Raw genomic sequence first — 17,698 nt, forward strand, 5'->3', positions numbered from 1 at the left:
CCCCAGGCTGGACTGCAGTGGTGCAATCATAACTTACTGTAAACGTAAAATCTTGAACTCCTGGCCTTAAGCGATCCTCCTGCTTTGGCCTCCCAGTGCTGGGATTATAGGCATGAGCCACTGCACCCAGCCCAAAGACTACCGAATTGTATACCTTGAATGGGTGAATTGTACAGTATGTGATTATATCTCAGTAAAGCTGTTATCAAAGATAACGATAATAATTAGAAGCTTTCCATTCATAGTCTGGAGTTCTAAAAACAATACAGTATTTAAACTGTATTCAAATTAGCTCTGTAAACCAATAACTTCTGATGCCTTCCAAATATCTTTTATCATCCTTCCAAACCCCTCTATGATTATGAGCTGCTATGGTGTTTTTTTTCTTTTTTTTTAACTTCTTTTAGGATCAATTTTGAGTTTACATTTTGCTAACTATCACTTCCCCTGGATTTTCCAACTTTTATTAATTATATATAGTTTCCATCCTCTGCAATCTTCTCTCTAACCCCTACTAGTTCCCAGCACAAGAATCTGTTCTTGGCAAGTTCCCTAAAGCTTCTCTGTTCCCAAAGCCAACTGACAATTTCCTTATCTTCCGAGACCTCTTGGTGGCATTTCCCAATCCTGAGTCTCTGCAACTACCCAAGCCAGAGAGACTCCTGACTCTGTCCACTGTTCAGAATCATCACACTGAAAAAGACTAGAGAGGCATTGTGATGAGCATGGAAAAAGGTGGAGAAATGCTGCTTCCCACGCTCACCTTGGATGCTAACATCTACTCATAAACCCCATCACTCTTCTTGGGGGTGAAGACAGCCAAGCCTCTTTTGGCCCAGACCTGGTCCTGGGCCTCTTGGCTCTCCCCTGATAGACAGCCCCTTTACCCCCGCCTCCAACCCAGCATGCCATCCATTCAAACAAAAGACACCTACTCTGGCTTGTGTGCTAGGCATTGAGGCTACACTGGAATATGAGAATAATTTGCTCATTTTCTTGCCATATGTTCTCCTTGCCCCGCAACATACTTCCCCACTACTCCCTTGTCCGCAACAATCTCGGCAGCACCACTGTCCTCCCGGTTCCCCAAGTCAGAAACCAGAGTCACCACAGGCTCCTGGTCACGCCCACATGCTGACCTCCTGCTCCTTTCCTTCAACTGCTCTCCTCTCCTTCACTCCCAAGGTGAGGTCTCTTCTCATCTGGAGACTGCAGCAGCTCCTCCTTGGCCCCCACCACCCCACCCAGGTGCAGGCCTGAAGTCTCTAGTTCAATACCAACTCTAATCCTGTTAATCCCACACTTGAAACTTCACTGGTTACAGGAAAAAGCCCAGGCCTCTCAGTGCAGCTCTTTTAAGCCTCAAGCCCAACTCCCTCCTCCAGTGACACTTACACTGTATCACCTCCATTTGGTTTCTGAACCTAATCTGGCGCTAGCCCCTATGCACACGGAGGTCCCCACATCCCACAGAATACATCACCTTCTACCAGGAAGAGTCCCCATCTCCCACCCCTCTCTCTGTAGCTGCGCTGCCTGTACTGGGCTAGAAATGTCCACATCCACCTGCTCCTGCCTCCACTGCAGTCCCTCATGGGCAGGCAGAGGCTCTAACTGCACAACCTCCTCAGAGGTCTCACTCAATCTACCCACAGGGCAGAGGGAGAGCACTGTGGCCACTCACCCTGCGGTTCCGGTTATGATCCATGGTCTTCAGGTGCTTCTGGATGATGCCAAACTGCATGGGAATGAAGAGGTCGCAGGCTGCACAATGGGCTGCCTCCACCTTCTTCACAAAATGCTCCATGGCAATTTCTGTAGTGGGAAGAAGGGAGTCACCACTGGGCCCAGGTGCCTAAGACAGATCCAGATGTTTGAGAAAAAAAAACCACACCAGCTCCTCCTCAACTCGCCCTGCCACTTCCACCTGGGCCTGAGCTGAGGCTGTTCTCCTGACCTTCCCTGGGGGAAGAGAAGGGACACCCTTCTCTGACCCTGTACAGAGAATCAGGAGGGCGGGCTGAGGCCTTGCCTGGTGGGAGTGGGCTAGAATCTCCTCACCCTGGGTCAGATCCTGGTCTCTGTAGATTTGCTGGATGAGGCCATCAAGGTCCTCCACAGTTTTTCGGAGCTCCTCTGTCTTCTTGGTCTTGTTGGTGACGTACTCCTGCAAGGAATACAGAGGTTTGTGTGGGCCGCCTTCTGTTCTCAGGGGTCCAAGAAACTAAGAGCGGCTGTTACTCCAAGGCTCACCTGCAGAAAGTCGGCTGTCTGCTTAGGGAGCTTGGTGCCTACATACTTAAAATGTTCCTTGTGGAACTTGCTGTCTAGGTGGCTGGACATCTCATCCTCATAGAAGGTCCGGTATTTGCAGAGAGAACACACAAACTGGATCCTGCCACAGGAAGGAAACAAGGGGCTGAGGCTGCAAGTGTCCCAGAGGACACTGATGCCGCCTCACCCAACCCAGACACAAGCCCTGAAATAGGCCTTGCTCACGGGCTTCTGAAGTACCGTCCCAGCAGAGGGACAGGCTGGGACCAGTGGGGTTGGGAGTAGAAAGGGCCAGAAAGTCTGCAGTCTGCAGATACTGCCACGTAGGGGACAGGGGAGGAGCTCTTCCTTCCCACAGGCAGGAGGCTGAAGCCTGAGACAGCAGCTGCTGCAACAGGCAACGAGTCGCTGGAAGGTTGATGGAGGGCCTCGCTACCAAGGCTGGGCGGGAGCGTGTGCACTTGGCCCAGGTGGGGACCAGAAGGAAGTACGCCCTGGCATGAGCCAGGTGGCACTGAGGTGCAGAGTGGAGTACGCAGTCCTGAGGCAGGGCCCGAAAAGGTGCTGCATCGTCCTTCTGGGATCTGGGGGACTCAAAGGCCCAGCCCATCCTCTGCTCAGAATGCTTGGGGGTGGTGTCGGGAGGGATGGGAGGCAGGCAGGCCTGGGCACCTGCTGCCTCATCTTCCTCTTCCAAGAAGAGACCAGTCTGAGCTGGAAGGAGGGCGCCCGCCTGGCCTGCCAGAGGGCAGCCTGGAGTCACCTGGGCGAGGTGCTCTGTCTGGGCCTGGTGTCCACAGCAGAAGCCCGGGGTCTGGGGCCTGGGCCGGAGCAGGCCGCCGTGGCAAGGGGCGGAGGAGGCCAGCCGCCACCGAGACCTCGGGGCGGGTCCCTACCTCTGCCGGACGTCCTTATCTGGGCCACGGGGTCAGCTTTGTCTGGAGAGCCCAGGGGCCGGGCGCCGGCGAGGCTGAGGAAGGTCCAGCAAGAGCAAGAGTCTGAGGCGGAGGAGGCAAGCGCCAGTGCGGGAGCCCTGAGGGCAGACAGACCCAACCAAGGGGCGTGAAGGGCTCAGCCGAAGACAGGCCCGGCCTGACAGGGCCGGCGGGCAGGCCCGAGGCTGCCACAGCCCACAGGTGCTGCCATCTCTCCTGGGCACGGCGGCAGCCTCTTGGCAGCTAGCTGGGGTGGCAAAGGCGCCTTGGACCTTGAGTCTCTGATGAGCTGGCCCCCTCCCTCAGGGGCATCAGGCCCCCAGTGCACCTTGGGGTTCGTGCGCCGAGTGACCTAGCGCCGGAGCTTCGGAGCAACGGTGCCGAGCAGTGTCGGGTCTCGGGCCACAGATGCCAGCGGTCGCCAGGCGGCCGCAGAGGGGCAGGGGATGAGTCAGGCCTTGGGAGCTGGGCCTGGCGGGAAGCAGGGTCCATGCACGGCTGAGCAGGTGGTGGCTCCCAAGGGAGGCCAGAGGGCGGCGAGCTGGCAGAGCTATGGCCCTGCTCTGCTGGCAGCAGCCCCACAGCGAGGCAGAGGCAGAGGGGTGGAGGGAAGCTGGTTACCTTTCCACCATTCGGTCTCGCTGCCGCTTTTTCTGCTTGTCCTGACTCTTCTTGCCTGCCTGCAACTTGCGCTTGGTCTGGCCGTTCTCATCCTGGGTGCTCAGGGCCCCTGTGGGAGCAGATGGGCACTGTCACCAGTTTGGCTCTACCAGTACAGGGCAGGCCCTATGATCTCTGGCTAAAACACCCACTGTCCACTCCAGAGGGTCCATCGAGAACAGGTGTCCAAGCAAGGCCCCTGGCCATGAGCAGGGCTGGGTATCCTGGGTTGGGCAGGGAGTGGGTTTGACCTAGGCCCCAAGGAGTGGGAGCCAGGTGCTGACCCCTCCACTCTCCAGGACACCCATGCTCTCTGTGCAGTAGGCCAAGAGGACGCTGGAAAGCAAAGAGGGGCTATCTTGGTGGGGACACTGGCACATGTTCAGAGGGGCCAGGTGGTGGGATGCAGGGAGGCTGCTCACATGGCCCTGCCCACCCCCCACCGGGCACCGCGGCAACAGTGGGCTGAGGCTGGATTTGCTGTTAGGTACCTGCTGGCGCTCATCACTCAGGTGGGGGGACACGGACTCCCAACAGGGGCTGGAGAGGCGCTAAGGGAGAGGACACGCACACCAGAGCCGTAAAAACTGCACCGAGGGTCCCAGCTCGGACACCAGCCACTGAGGACTCGGAACTGCACATTACTGAGGGACTGAGGGCAGGGGGTGTGCCTGGGGTTCCCCACACTTTTACTCACTGCCCCCATCTGAGGGCAAAACCAGTGTGCTTGGCAGGGGTCACCACCATACACAGCCTCCACCAGGGAAGAAGGAGGCAGGGTGGGAAGGGGAAGGAGGTGGCAAAAGAAAGCCCCCTGCCAGTACACACCTGGGGCCACAAGGGAGGTCCCCAGCTGGTCGCATATCTGCCACAACCCTGCCCTCAGCTGGGTCCCACCCGCTGTGACCCCTGGAAGAGCCACCCCAGCACCAGGCACCCCAGGAAAACTCACCCTTCTCTGGATCCTCTTTTCCTTCTTCTCTCCCATCCTCTTTTCCCTCCTCGTCCTCTCCATCCTAACAATTTCAAATTCCAACTTTAAAACAGGTGCCTTTCTTTTTTTTTAAAAAAAAATCCAAGCTTATTAGAGCAACAGTATATAGCAAAATGGCTGCTTGCTCCACAGACAGAGCAGGGCTATCCCATAGGCAGAGTGGCTCAGAGTAGCCCAGTTACTTAGAATGGCTGTAAATGACAAGGTTCAGCTACGTGCCAGGAACCTCACATCCTCCCACTACCTGGTGCACAGGGGGCTTGTCCCATTTTCCAACAAGGAAACTGTGCTTCCAGCTTGGCAGCCTGTGCTTTCTGCCAGACCACACTGCCTCCCCATGCTGGTCACCGTGCACACGGAGCTGACACAGCACTGCCTCTGGCCCCCAGGGAGAGCACCACTCTTCGGCCCAGCTTGCCCTTCCTGCAGACAGAAAATGCCCAGCCAGGGCCACTTACCACTCTGGAGCCCTTCTCCACAGCCTCGGTCCCTTCAGGTCCCTCTGTGGCTTCCCCCTCAGTGCCCTCATCTGAAAGGGAAGAGGTAAGCTCAGCTCAGGAGCCCCTGGGAGGCATGGGGCAGCTGCCCAGTACCATCTCTCTAGCTCACCATTGTCTGAATCGCTGTTGTCCGAGCAGTCCGTGCGGGTGGCTTTGCTATCTGGCTCATCAGGACTGCCGCCCTGCTTTCTCTTCTTCTTCTTGGTCTGGGCAATAAGAGGGGAAGCCGTGTCAGGGAGCATGCATGGTTCCTGGCCCTTAGCTCCGCCCCAGCAGGAACTAAGCTTCCCAGAGGGGAAGGCCGCCTCCACTCACCCGGAAGTCTGCTGTGGTCCAGGTCTTCCAGGTCCGCCTCATCTGTTTCATGCCATTGCCAAACCCAAAGCCAAAGCGGGAGCCGCCTGGGAAGGCGCCCCCACCTCGCATTCCCTGGAACATGCCGTACTCGGGGATGATGTTCTGGGAGAAGAGGGAGGGCAGCCGAGAGGCACCAGACATGCACTGGCCCCGGGACCCCATGGGGTCTTCCCACATGCGCCCATAGCCCGAGGCCATCGGCCGGCCGCTCCGGGCATCCCGGGCCCAGCCCTGCGCCCTGGGACCAAAGGTGTCGCTGCCACGCATGCGGAACTGGTCACGGTAGGCGTCGTATTGGCCCTCATAGGCCATTTCCATCTCAGGGTCAAGCTCGCTGTAGTCATAGCCTGACCGATACAGGTCACGCTCACTCAGGACGGCCCTTGAGTCACAGGCCTCATAGGATTCATACCTGCAAAGGCATGGGGCGAGCATCAGGTGGAGCCCCTCAGGGTCCCTCACCTCCAGGCGACTCCTCCTGCCCTCCCCACAATCTCCCAGTCCAGCATCCACCCTGTCCTGGTGGGGAGGCTCAATGTTCAGAAAATCCAATTAAAAAGTTCCAGCCTCTTAGCTTATCTAGGGGCACCACTGCCCCAAGCTTGAATGTAGCCACACACTGGCTTGGGGACCCTAAGAAGGACTGAAAACTGGGGTGGAGGCTCTAGTCCGTGAGTCTCAACAAGGGGGAGAGCTGCTCCACAGCCCTTGGGAACATGTGCACCACCTGTGGGAGCCGCAGTGCTGGAGGCTGCTCCCAGTGAGGCAGGGCGGAGCACCTCAGCACCCTTCAGGACACAGGCAGCTCTAGCACAATGAATGTGCAGCCAACGAGGCTGATGATGCCCATGGGAAACACTGTGTTCTTGTCCCTCATGACTGGGGAACCTTCAAACCCTGCAAAGTCCCTCATTACCAAAATAACTAAGACAAAAGGGTGAGTATTTCCCAGGAAGGACACTAAGATCTTGCCCAGGAACAAGAAAAAGAGCTGTATTACATCAAGCCTGGAGCCCAGAGCTAGACACCAAACGCTATATACCCTGTATTGCAACTGGGAAGGCAGGCCAGACCTCCTCCCAGGAAACAGAGGGCACTTAGAGAGCTTTCAACCATGACTGCAGCCCACAGCCCACACCCCCACAGGCCTGGAACGCACACCCCTCACAAGCACAAGGGCTCCCCTTACACTCTCTTTCCTAAACCCAGGCCACCAGGAGCCACCAGCAGCTGTAAGAGCAGCAGTTGGTGCTGCCACCACTCTGCTTACCCCGATCCCCGGCTCCAGGCTGTGGCAAGAAGGTGCATAGCAGCAACACAAGCCCAAGCCCCATACACCAAGCTCCAAGTGCTGCAGCTGTTGGGCCAGGAGTTACAGAGCCCATGGCATCAAGTCCCCTTGTGCCTGTCCCATGCCCTGACACTACAGCCCTGGGGCCTCATTTGGCCCCACCAGTGCCTAGTCAGGTGACTCCCGACTCTCAGCTTTCACTCATCTGTTAGTTGAAGCTTCACTCTATCCCCTGCTACAGATATACCCGCCCTCCTCACCGAAGCCTCGCACTGGGCACAAGCACTCCTGGGCCAAGTCCAGTTCAGTTAATGACAAATGCCCACAGCATGATGCTTTGGATTAGGGCAGATCTGGTGCGTGAGGCCCAGCCCCACCATGTACTTGCTGCATGCCTTTGGGGTATGACCTGCCTGCACTTCTGTTTCCCCACCTGCAAAATGAGGACAGCAGCAGTTCCTCACAGGGGTGCTTCCATCAGGCACACATTTGTAAAGCGCAGGAGAGAAACCAGGAATTGCCCACACCAGCCCCAGCCCTCACGTGGGGGTGGCCCAGCTTGCAGTGATCAGCCCCAAAGGTTGGTCCCACCCTTCACACCAAACTCCATCTGTTCTGCCCTGACACTGCACAGGAGGCAAAGTCTTGAGAAAATTCCAAATGGCTGTCCTTGGAGGGAGGGGAGTCTGAACACTTGGTTTTTGAGGGCACAGTGAAGTCAGCCCGATCTGGGCTTGTTCCTCCCACTCCAAGCTGGGGAAAGGCTGACCACCAGGCAGTGTGGCAGGGGTTAAGGATGGGTGAGAGGAGACACAAGTCAGAGACGGGAAATGCAACAGACCCTGCTGGGAGCCACAGCAGCACCAAGTAGGGGGAGGAAGCAGACACAGAGGCACACTGAGAAAGGAAGAGGCAGCAGGCAGCAGACAGGAGCCGCCCCTGCAGAGCCTCAGCCCCTAGGCAGGGGTTCCACTCACCTTTCTCCACCTGAGCTGTACACGCCTCCTTGCATCATGTCTGTCTCCAAATGCGGCACCATATCTAAGCGCTGATTAATTCTGGATAAAACGGAATCGGCACTGGCGCTACCCGAGGCACTAGTGTTTGCATTTGTGTCAGAGCTAGGCATTTCCCAAGAGTGTGAAGTGGCCATACCATACCCATAGTTGGTGGTGTTATCCTGGCCATAGCCATAGCCATAGCCATAGCCCTCGTAGCCTGCAGTGAGGGAGACAAAGACGGACAGATGGTGGGGGCAGGCAGAGGGGAGGCAGACAGAGACAAACACAGGTACAAGGGCACCTTCTATCACAGAGACAGGAGACCCTAGCCACTGAGGCTGGATGGGCCCTTGCCATTCTTTTTTTTTTTTTTTTTTTAAAGATGGGGTTTCACCATGATGGCCTGGCTGGTTTTGAACTCCTGACCTAGGTGATCCACCCACCTCAGCCTCCCAAAGTGCTAGGATTACAGGCGTGAGCCACTGCGCCCAGCTCTGGCCCTTGCCATTCTGATTAGGGCTTCCTGTTAAGGAGCAGGTAACCCCAGAAACACGCCCCCCCCCCACTCCCAACCTCGGCCAAGTAGGGCAGCAGCAGAGAAACAGCCAGAACAACCCCAAAGGATAGACAGTGATCAAAGGAATGATACTTGCCTCTGTTTGTCCCAGAGTTCCAAGTTCCATATCCTACAAAAAGTAAAAGGGCAATTACGTCTATACTTGCTTACAATACAAGAGCTTAATTCAGGCACAAAGACAATTATTCCCAGGATGTGACTGGTCAGAGCAGGCTGCACCTCCCCTAACTGAGAAGCCTTGAGCTGGTGAGCACTGTGCAAATGACCCAGACTACTTGCTGCCCTAGTGCCTGGCTGCCTGTGGCTCTGAGCATCTGTTATTTAAGGAGCCTCCTGTTCCCAACAGTCTCAACTAAGGAACTTGGCTGCTATATTCCTCGATTAAAGGGCCAGAAATAGAAGATGACCTCCATGACCCAGGCTAAGCGCTAATCAGTTTACAGCAGAAAACCCAAATCCCAGTCCCCCAAGACTCTGCCTTAAAAGGGAGGGCCAACAAGCCCTTGAATTGTAAACTGTGCTGTGCTGGAACATATCAGTGGGAGAAGCCCAAGAGGCAATCCCTTGCCTTAGAAAAGCTGTGGAGAGAATGATCTGGATTATAAACTTAATATGCTCTGGATTCAATCACAACACACAATAAAACTTCATTCCTTCAGGAACATAAAGCCACTGAGAACTGACACAGTGTAAAGTCCCCTGGGAACTCTGAGTCAAACACACAGTTCCCCAAAGGAGGGCACAGAGCAGGTGACCCATTTCCCTGGGTCTCTAGTGAGACCCAATAGTTGCTTCCAATTCCATGTCATCTCTGCCCTGCAGACAGAGGACATGCTTATCCCCAGGGCAGGGGACCAAAGCTCAGTGAGACAGACAGCAGGACAATGAATGCCAGAAGCCAGGCCAGAGCAGGACGTGTGTAAGTCAACTGAAAAGAAGAGAAAGAGGGAACAAGCAGGCTGTTGTCTTGCACTCGGGTTCCTTCATGACCCAGTGCACAAACAGAATGGGAAGAAGTTGGAGAGAAGCTGAGGAACTGCTGATGACCACTATGTTTAACAAGAGAGCTCACAAAACAAAAACTCTTGGGCTGGAGAAACCAAAACAGAGGCTTCTCATCTAATTGTTGATGCATCTCCTGAGCACAGGAACAGAGGCTTGCAGTCCTAGGCACTGCTCAGGCACGGAGATCTGCTTGTTGGTAAGGGAGACACTAATAGCCAGAGAGCAGCATGGGCCAGCCAGGAGTGGTGGCTGAGGAAAGAGTGGCTAAGGAGCCATTCTGACAGGCAAGAGAGGCTGGCAGAGCCACATAAAGAGCAATGCATAAGACTGGGCACAGTGGCCCACGCCTGTAATCCTAGCACTTTGGGAGGCCAAGGTGGGCGGATCACCTGAGATCAGGATTATGAAACCAGCCTGGCTGATATGGTGAAACCCCATTTCTATCAAAAACACAAAAGTTAGCTGGGCGTGGTGGTGCACACCTGTAGTCTCAGCTATTCAGGAGGCTGAGGCACAGGAATTGCTTGAACCCTTGGCCAGGCACAGTGGCTCACACCTGTAATCCCAGCACTTTGGAAGGCAGAGGCGGGTGGATCACGAGGTCAGGAGATCGAGATCATCCTGGCCAACATGGTGAAACCCCGTTTCTACTAAAAATACAAAAAAATTTAGCTGGCGTGAAGGCGCATGCTTGTAGTCCCAGCTACTTGGGAGGCTGAGGCAGGAGGATTGCTTGAACCCGGGGGGCGGAGATTGCAGTGAACTCAGTTCAAGCCACTGCATTCCGGCCTGGGCGACAGAGCAAGACTCCATTAAAAAAAAAAAAAAAGAAAGAACAACATACGGGTAGCCCAGGCAGCTACTGTACACCTGGCCACATGACTGTTTGTACCAGGGACGGTGGGCAACTAGCTATTCTAAAGAAAACAGCATACAGAGGCAAAGGCAGATCCATCAGGGCTGTTTGTGAGGCTACTACATGGTCACCACGGGCTTCACCTGCTGAGGATCTGCCAGAACAGAGTGAGGAGGCACAAGGAAAGGAGGCAGGCATCAACTCTGTGAATAACACTTTAAGTTTTAAAGACAGGCAGGGCCTCCCACGATGGCCAACCCTCAGGAGTCCCTACAGGAAAACACTCACTATGTGCCACTTGCTATGCCTGGAGCAACCCAGACTCCTCGATGGGACACCCCAGCTGGATCCCTTCAGAAGGAAGCCTTCATCTAGACTGGTGTTTAGGGACTCCCCAAGACCTGCTCTTTCTGAAAGAACACCTCAATTCATTTCCATCCCCAGAAGAGATGAGATCATGATTAACAAAGAAAATTTTAACGATATATCTATATATACACATATCCTTAAAGATACATATATATACATATATTTTGAGACAAGGTACTCTGTCTCCCATGCTGGAGTGTTGTGGTGTGATCACAGCTCACTGCAGCCTTGACTTCCCGGGTTCAAGTGACCTTTCTGCCTCAGCCTCTGGAGTGGCTGGGACTACAGCCACTTTGTTCTGGCAGCATTACCATCCCTGGCTAATTTTTTCTATTTTTTGTAGAGATAGGGTTGTACTGTGTTGCCCAGGCTGGTCTCAAACTCCTGGGGGCTCAAGCGATCCTCCCATCTCAGGCTCTCAGAGTGTTGGGATTATAGGCGTGAGCCACCGCACCTGGCCAAGGACATAATTTTTAAAAGAAAAAAGAACACTGGTCACAGTAAGTGATATTTATGGACCGAAAATAGAAAACCATTCAATATTCAACTTTAAGGTAATAGTTGATCAGATTATAGCCTACCTACTCAGTGACATATCAGGTAAGCATAAAAAAAGAATTTACTATGCCTTATATAGTACAAGGAAATGCTTCTAACATAAAGTAAAGGAGGACCAGCTGGGTGCAGTGGCTCACACCTATAATCCTACCACTTTGGGAGGTGGAGCACGCAAGGCAGATCACTTGAGCCCAGGAGGTTGAGACCAGCCGGGGGAACACTGTGAAACCCTATCTCTACAAAAAATACAAAAATTAGCTGGGTGTGGTAGGGCATGCCTATAGTCCCAATTACTCAGGAGGCTGAGGTGGGAGGGCCGCCTGTGCCTGGGAGGTGGAGGTTGCAGTGAGCTGAAATCGCGCCACTGTGCTCCAGCAGGCAACTGAGTGAGACCATATGTTTAAAAAAAACCAACAAAATAAAGCAGGACTCACAATTCTATCCACCTATAAATTATTAAACTACATGTAATTAGTAAGCTGATAAAAATTAAATATTAACATGGCAGGGTCTTGGTTGACTGTTTTTCAAAATGTTATTAAATGTTATATTGTTTTGGCAATTCAAGCCAGAAGGAAATATAAATCCATTTCTATTCTTTCACAACAATTGTGTATGTAAAAAAATCAAAAACAAATCTACAAAACAGCTACTAGAATAAGTGAGCTTAGCAAGGTTTATTACAAGGTCAGTCTATATATCAAATTTCAAATATTACAAGGTAAACCTACAAATCAAATAGTGATCAAATTTCTAAATAGCAATGAATTGGAAATTTTTAAAAGTACTATAGTACTAAAAGCATTAAAAACTTAAGTGTAAATCTAACAAAACATGTGTAGGATATGTGTTGAAAACTACAAAACACTAATAAGTCAAAGGCCCACATCAGTGAAGTGGCATACTGTGTTCATGAATCAGAAGACTTGATGTTGTTAAGATTCAATTTTCTCAAACTAATCTCAAACTGTTCTATAGATTCTATAGATTTGATAGATCTATAGACTCAAGCCTCTCTCACTCAAAATCTCAGGAGAAATTTTTTTAAAACTTGATAAACAGATTCTAAAATTTATATGTAAAAGCAAAGAAATTAACAATATTGGAAAAAAGAACAAACCTGGAGGACTCACATTTCAAGATTACTACTATTCAGTAATCAAGACTGTAATTCTGGGCCGGGTATGGTGGCTCATGCCTGTAATCCCAGGACTTTGGGAGGCCAAGGCAGGAGGATCACGTGAGGTCAGGAGTTTTGAGACCAGTCTGGCCAACATGGTGAAACCAGTCTCTACTAAAAATACAAAAAGACTGTTTCTGAAGAAAGTTTAGATGTCTAGACCAATGGAACAGAATGAGAGTCCAAGAGTCCGGAAACAGACCCACAATATGTGGTCAATAGGTTTTCAGTAAAGGTAGGAAGGCAATCCAATGAAGAAAAAAATGTTTTTTTCAACAAATGGTGCTGAAACAATTGCATATCTATATGTAACAGAAGAAGAAACCTTAACCTATACTGCACACCTTTTAAAAAAATTAACTCAATATGGATCACAGACTAAACATAAAACCCACAATGAAAACACCTAAAAGAAAATTAAAAAGAATATCTTATACATTTCTTAGATATAAAACCAAAAATCATGATCTATTAAAGAAAAGATTGAATTGGGCTTCAAAATTAACAACTTGTGTTCTTTCAAAGACACTGACAGAAAGTAAATAGACAAGCCATAGTCCGGGAGAAAATATTTGCAAATGGCACATCCGAGAAATGGCCTGTACCCAGAATATGTAACCCAGAGGGAAAAAAGAATTCAAAAAGATGTGCAGTTAGGGACTACATTTGATGAAAATGAAGAGGCAGGGAGGGCAGGGCAGGGAAGCCAAGCAAACCAAGTTTTTCCTCATTTATGAAATACCTGATACCTTCTCACCCAATTTCAAAACATATTAAGTCTTCCCTGTTCCTGGGACTAGCAGCTGATACTTGGGGAGCTTACTTAAGTCCCTTTATGTAGTGACCCCTGAGGGCATGCTAGCTGTGCAGGGATCAGTCTTTCCCCAGACCTTGGTAGTAAATGAAATTACCCATCTCAGTAACTAGAACATTATCCCTATTAATTCCAAAGAGAGTTCCTTCTCAGCAGATACCCCTAGAGTCACAGACAAGCAAAGACCAGCTTTATCAGCAGTTCTAGGCTGCCACAGCACACAAAACAGCATCTGTGAATCCTGTTGGTGGCTACTTCTGAATTAGGAAATTGAGTATTTCTGTCCACACTTGAAAACTCAATCAGAGATCTTCACTCAACTGTGTGTATGTGAAGCCTGCTGGCTTGAGGTGGCCTGGCTAAGCCTCCGAAAGCTGCTAGATTCACACACTCTTCTTTCTCCCACAACAAGGAAACGCACACTAAGCTGGGACTAAGTTAATTGCTTACTTTCTCCTGGACCAATCCTGTGGACTTTGTTTTTTGAGACAAGAGTCTTGCTCTATTGCCAGGCTGGAGTGCAGTGGGGCAATCTCGGCTCACTGCAACCTCTGCCTCCCGGGTTCATGCGATTCTTCTGCCTCAGCCTCCCAAGTAGCTGGGACTACAGGCATGTGCCACCACACCCGGCTAAATTTTTTGTATTTTAGTAGAGATGGGTTTTTTGCCATGTTGGCCAGGATAGTCTCGATCTCCAGACCTCGTGATCCACCCACCTCAGCCTTCCAAAGTGCCAGGATTACAGGTGTGAGCCATGGGCCTGGCCTCCTTTGGACTTTAATTGGCCACTCTGACTCCCAGTCCCTCCCTCAGGGGGATTGGAAGCCAGGCCGTTTATCAAAGGGCTAACTTGCTCAGGAACACAGCTATGTTTCCCATAATTGCCCCAAAGGGAAGCACTAGCTATTCAAATGGCCACACCATTTCACACAAGTTTAGGTTTAAAAAAGCATGACAGGGTGACATCAAAGGCAACTAAGAAGACAAGGAACTGTTCTGCAGAAAACTTCAGTTCCCACCAGAGGCACACACTTACCATAATCACAGGTGGGCTGAGCGCTGGTGTCCGAGTATGTGGACTGCAAAGTGGTTTCGGATCCCTGGACAAAGCCTAAATATAAAGACAGTGGGGTTAATTTCCCCATGCAAGTCACAAGGAAATGACCTAACACCACCTATACCCTTTGGTATAGACTTGCTAGCAGGCCCTTCTCTCAATGAGAAGCCACCAAAACCTGTAGATTCCACCCTTTAATTAGACCTTCAGAAAAGATGAACCAATGGAAAGGCAGGCTATGTTTAACTTGCTATACCAGAAGGACTATATAAAAAATTATTTTACTTTTCAGAGACAGGGTATTGCTCTGTCACTCGGGCTGAAATGCAATGGCACAATCGTGGCTCAATGCAGCCTTGACCTTCCAGGCTCAAACAATCCTCCTGCCTCAGCCTCCCAACCTGAGACTACTGGTTCATGCCATCATGCCCAGCTAATGTTTGTAGACATGGGGTTTCATCATGTTGCCGAGACTGGTCTTGAATTCTGAGGCTCAAGCAATCCACCCTCCTGAGCCTCCCAGAGTGCTAGGATTACAGGCGTGAGCCACAGAGCCTGGCCCCAAATAAAAATTTTTAAACATTTAAGTCAGCAGCCTATTTTGATAAATGAGTACCCAAGTTATCATTCTGTTAAATGAGGAAAATATTCAAATCCCTGAAAGGTGAGCCACTTGGAATTCAAACAAGGATGGAAGTTAGTTTTAAAACCATGTTAAAGCAAATAATACCCTCTCTCCCTGCCCTAAATCTGACATACAGACTACTTTATATTTTCGTTTTCCCATTAAAAAGTGTGTATAACAATTATTTCTGGGCCCAGCACGGTGGCTCGTGCCTGTTAGCCCAGCCCTTTGGGAGGATAAGGTGAGCAGCCTGGGTAACCTTGTCTCTACAAAAAAAAAAAAAAAAAAAAAAAAAAATCCCAGCTGTGGCAGCATACGCCTGTAGTCGTAGCTACTTGGGAGGTTGAGATGGGAGTATCACTTGAGCACAGAAGGTTGAGGCTACAGTGACCTATGATTGCACCACTGCATTCCAGCCTGGGTGACAGAGTAAGACCCTGTCTCAAAAAAAAAAACCAAAAAACAATTACTTCTTAAAAGTAATTATTTGGGGTTGGCACGTTCATATGGACATAAGTATTATTATGTATACATAAAATTTCCTATCTTCTCAACTCTCAAACTATTTCTCAACATAAAATGAATTAGGGCTGGACATGGTGCCTCACGCCTGTACTCACAGTACTTTGGGAGGCCAAGAGGGGTGGATTGCTTGAGGCCAGGAATTCGAGACCAGCCTGGCCAACATGGCGAAACCCCATCTCTAGTAAAAATACAAAAACTGGCTGGGCATGGTGGCAATTCTTGGGAATCGCCAAGTTCTTGGGAGGGTGAGGCACAAGAACTGCTTGAACCCAGGAGGCAGAGATTGTAGTGAGCAGAGATCGTGCCACTGCACTCAAGCCTGGGTAACAGAGAAGGACTCCATCTCTAAATAAATAAATAAATGAAATAAAACAAAACAAGTTAGTGCCAAGTAAATAAAACTTGAAACTTTATCAGAAACCACTGCTCCTACAGCTATGATTAATCCTGATCCTGAAGCTGGCTTTAAAACTACATTAAGAAAAAACCCCAACAGCTAGAAATACATACTTTTGAATAATTTTCTCTCAACACTGAAATTATGACAGATACCATAAGAGGAAGTATTTGCCTTTCCCATCAGAGTCAATTCATGACCTGAAAATTAAAGCCTATGCCTTTAATAGCTTGTAGGCATTCTCTTATTTGTTGACATTCTCTCTCTTAAGACCACAGCAGCAGCAGCTAACACTGAACAAGTGCTTTCCCTGCAGGGTGCTAAGAACCTTTATCTGCAATGATCGCATTTCATCCTCACTACAGGCAATAGGGCAGGTGGGCAAGATCCCTTTCTCTGCAATTCCCCCAGGTCCAAAAGGGTCTGAAGACCAAGTGTTCTCCACCAATGTAGTGCCAAAATTCATGCTGGAGCCGTTTTCACCTGTGAGGACATTTACAATCTTTCTTTGTCCTACTTAGTGCAGAATTAGTGTATTTAAATACAAGGTACTTCCCCAGATCCCACGTGACTTCTCTTAAAAAGCTAAAATTCCAAAATACATCTAGCTCCAAGGTTTCCAGCTGTGAACCCAACTTCATCTTCACTTTCCAGTGGAGGGACTGGGCCCTGAGGAAGGCTAAAACCGAAGGTACACAGATCGAGTCTTCTACCTTCCCTAAGTAAAGAGGGTAGGAATCCATTCAAAAGGCCAGTAAAATGGCCTCAGACTTTAGATAATGTGGTCTATGAGTACTGCAACTGCAAATGACAGACAGCCTACCGCATCCTCACATGAATACAGCCAGCAAGCTGCTGAGCAAAACGTCAGGTGAGAGCTGCCCTGGTTCTTCCCTAGGAAGGAAAGATGATCCATCAAACCCTCTGAGATCAATGGCAATCTTAACATTCTGTTCCGTAATACTGTCTGCAAAGATGGCAGAGCAGGCTCTTCTTCAGCTAATTGTGGTTCCTATTATGAATAAATTCTTATCTGGCTTGTAAAGTGTTCTCTTGGTACAATTTATCAGCCGGACTAGCTCTGTCTGGATGAAAAAATAAAATATGCCCTATATGGCCCTATAAAGCTGTCAGATCATGGATTTCTTTCTTTCTATGTTTGTTGGAGATGGGTGGGGGAGTGGTCTTGCCCAGGCTGCAGGTCAGCGGCACAATCACTGCTCACTGTGGCCTCAGCCTCCCAGGCTCAAGCGATCCTCCTCCTTCAGTCTCCTGAGTAGCTGGGACTATAGCCACATACCACCAGGCCCGGCTAATTTTTTTGTTTGTTTGTTTGGAGAGACAGGGTCTCACTATGTTATCCATGCTGGTCTTGAATTCCTGAGCTTAAGCAATCCTCCCACTTTGAGACCATAAATTTCTAGTTCTGCAGCAGCTCTCCTTGCTTTTAGCCAATCTCTCTTGTGACAGGCATGGTGGCCTGCACCTGTAGTCACAGCTACTTGGGAGGCTGAGATGAGGTGGGAGGATCACTTGAGCACAGGAGGTAGAAGCTGCAGTGAGCTATGACTGCACCACTGTACTCCAGCCTGGGCAACATAGTGAGACCTTGTCTTAATAAAACAAAACAAAAAAGCTTATCAGTTTTATTCTTTTCCTTCTTTTTCCTTTTTTAAAAAAGAGAATAAGCCAGGCGTGGTGGCTCACACCTGTAATCCCAGCA

General features: G+C 50.2%; 1 protein-coding gene across 2 annotated transcripts in view; it reads right to left on the reverse strand.

Annotated features, from left to right (window-relative positions):
* The window catches only part of AKAP8L (A-kinase anchoring protein 8 like), a 31,888-nt gene that overhangs the window by 10,015 nt on the left and 4,175 nt on the right, over positions 1-17,698 (reverse strand). Inside the window, exons 2-13 of one of the 2 annotated variants that reach the window (XM_017519066.2) lie at positions 14,408-14,482; positions 8,666-8,698; positions 8,172-8,229; positions 7,989-8,069; positions 5,679-6,132; positions 5,473-5,569; positions 5,322-5,392; positions 4,822-4,885; positions 3,831-3,939; positions 2,254-2,395; positions 2,062-2,167; positions 1,685-1,815 (exon numbers count right to left, since the gene is read on the reverse strand). In XM_017519066.2, coding sequence (XP_017374555.1) covers positions 1,685-1,815; positions 2,062-2,167; positions 2,254-2,395; positions 3,831-3,939; positions 4,822-4,885; positions 5,322-5,392; positions 5,473-5,569; positions 5,679-6,132; positions 7,989-8,069; positions 8,172-8,229; positions 8,666-8,698; positions 14,408-14,482 — 1,421 coding nt within the window. Of the gene's footprint in view, positions 1-1,684; positions 1,816-2,061; positions 2,168-2,253; positions 2,396-3,830; positions 3,940-4,821; positions 4,886-5,321; positions 5,393-5,472; positions 5,570-5,678; positions 6,133-7,988; positions 8,230-8,665; positions 8,699-14,407; positions 14,483-17,698 lie in introns of both variants that reach the window. The other variant, XM_017519065.2, reaches the window with a different exon arrangement.

This window comes from Cebus imitator, unplaced genomic scaffold (genome assembly GCF_001604975.1).
Source record: "Cebus imitator isolate Cc_AM_T3 unplaced genomic scaffold, Cebus_imitator-1.0 Scaffold726, whole genome shotgun sequence".
In the NCBI taxonomy this organism is placed as follows: Eukaryota; Metazoa; Chordata; class Mammalia; order Primates; family Cebidae; genus Cebus; species Cebus imitator.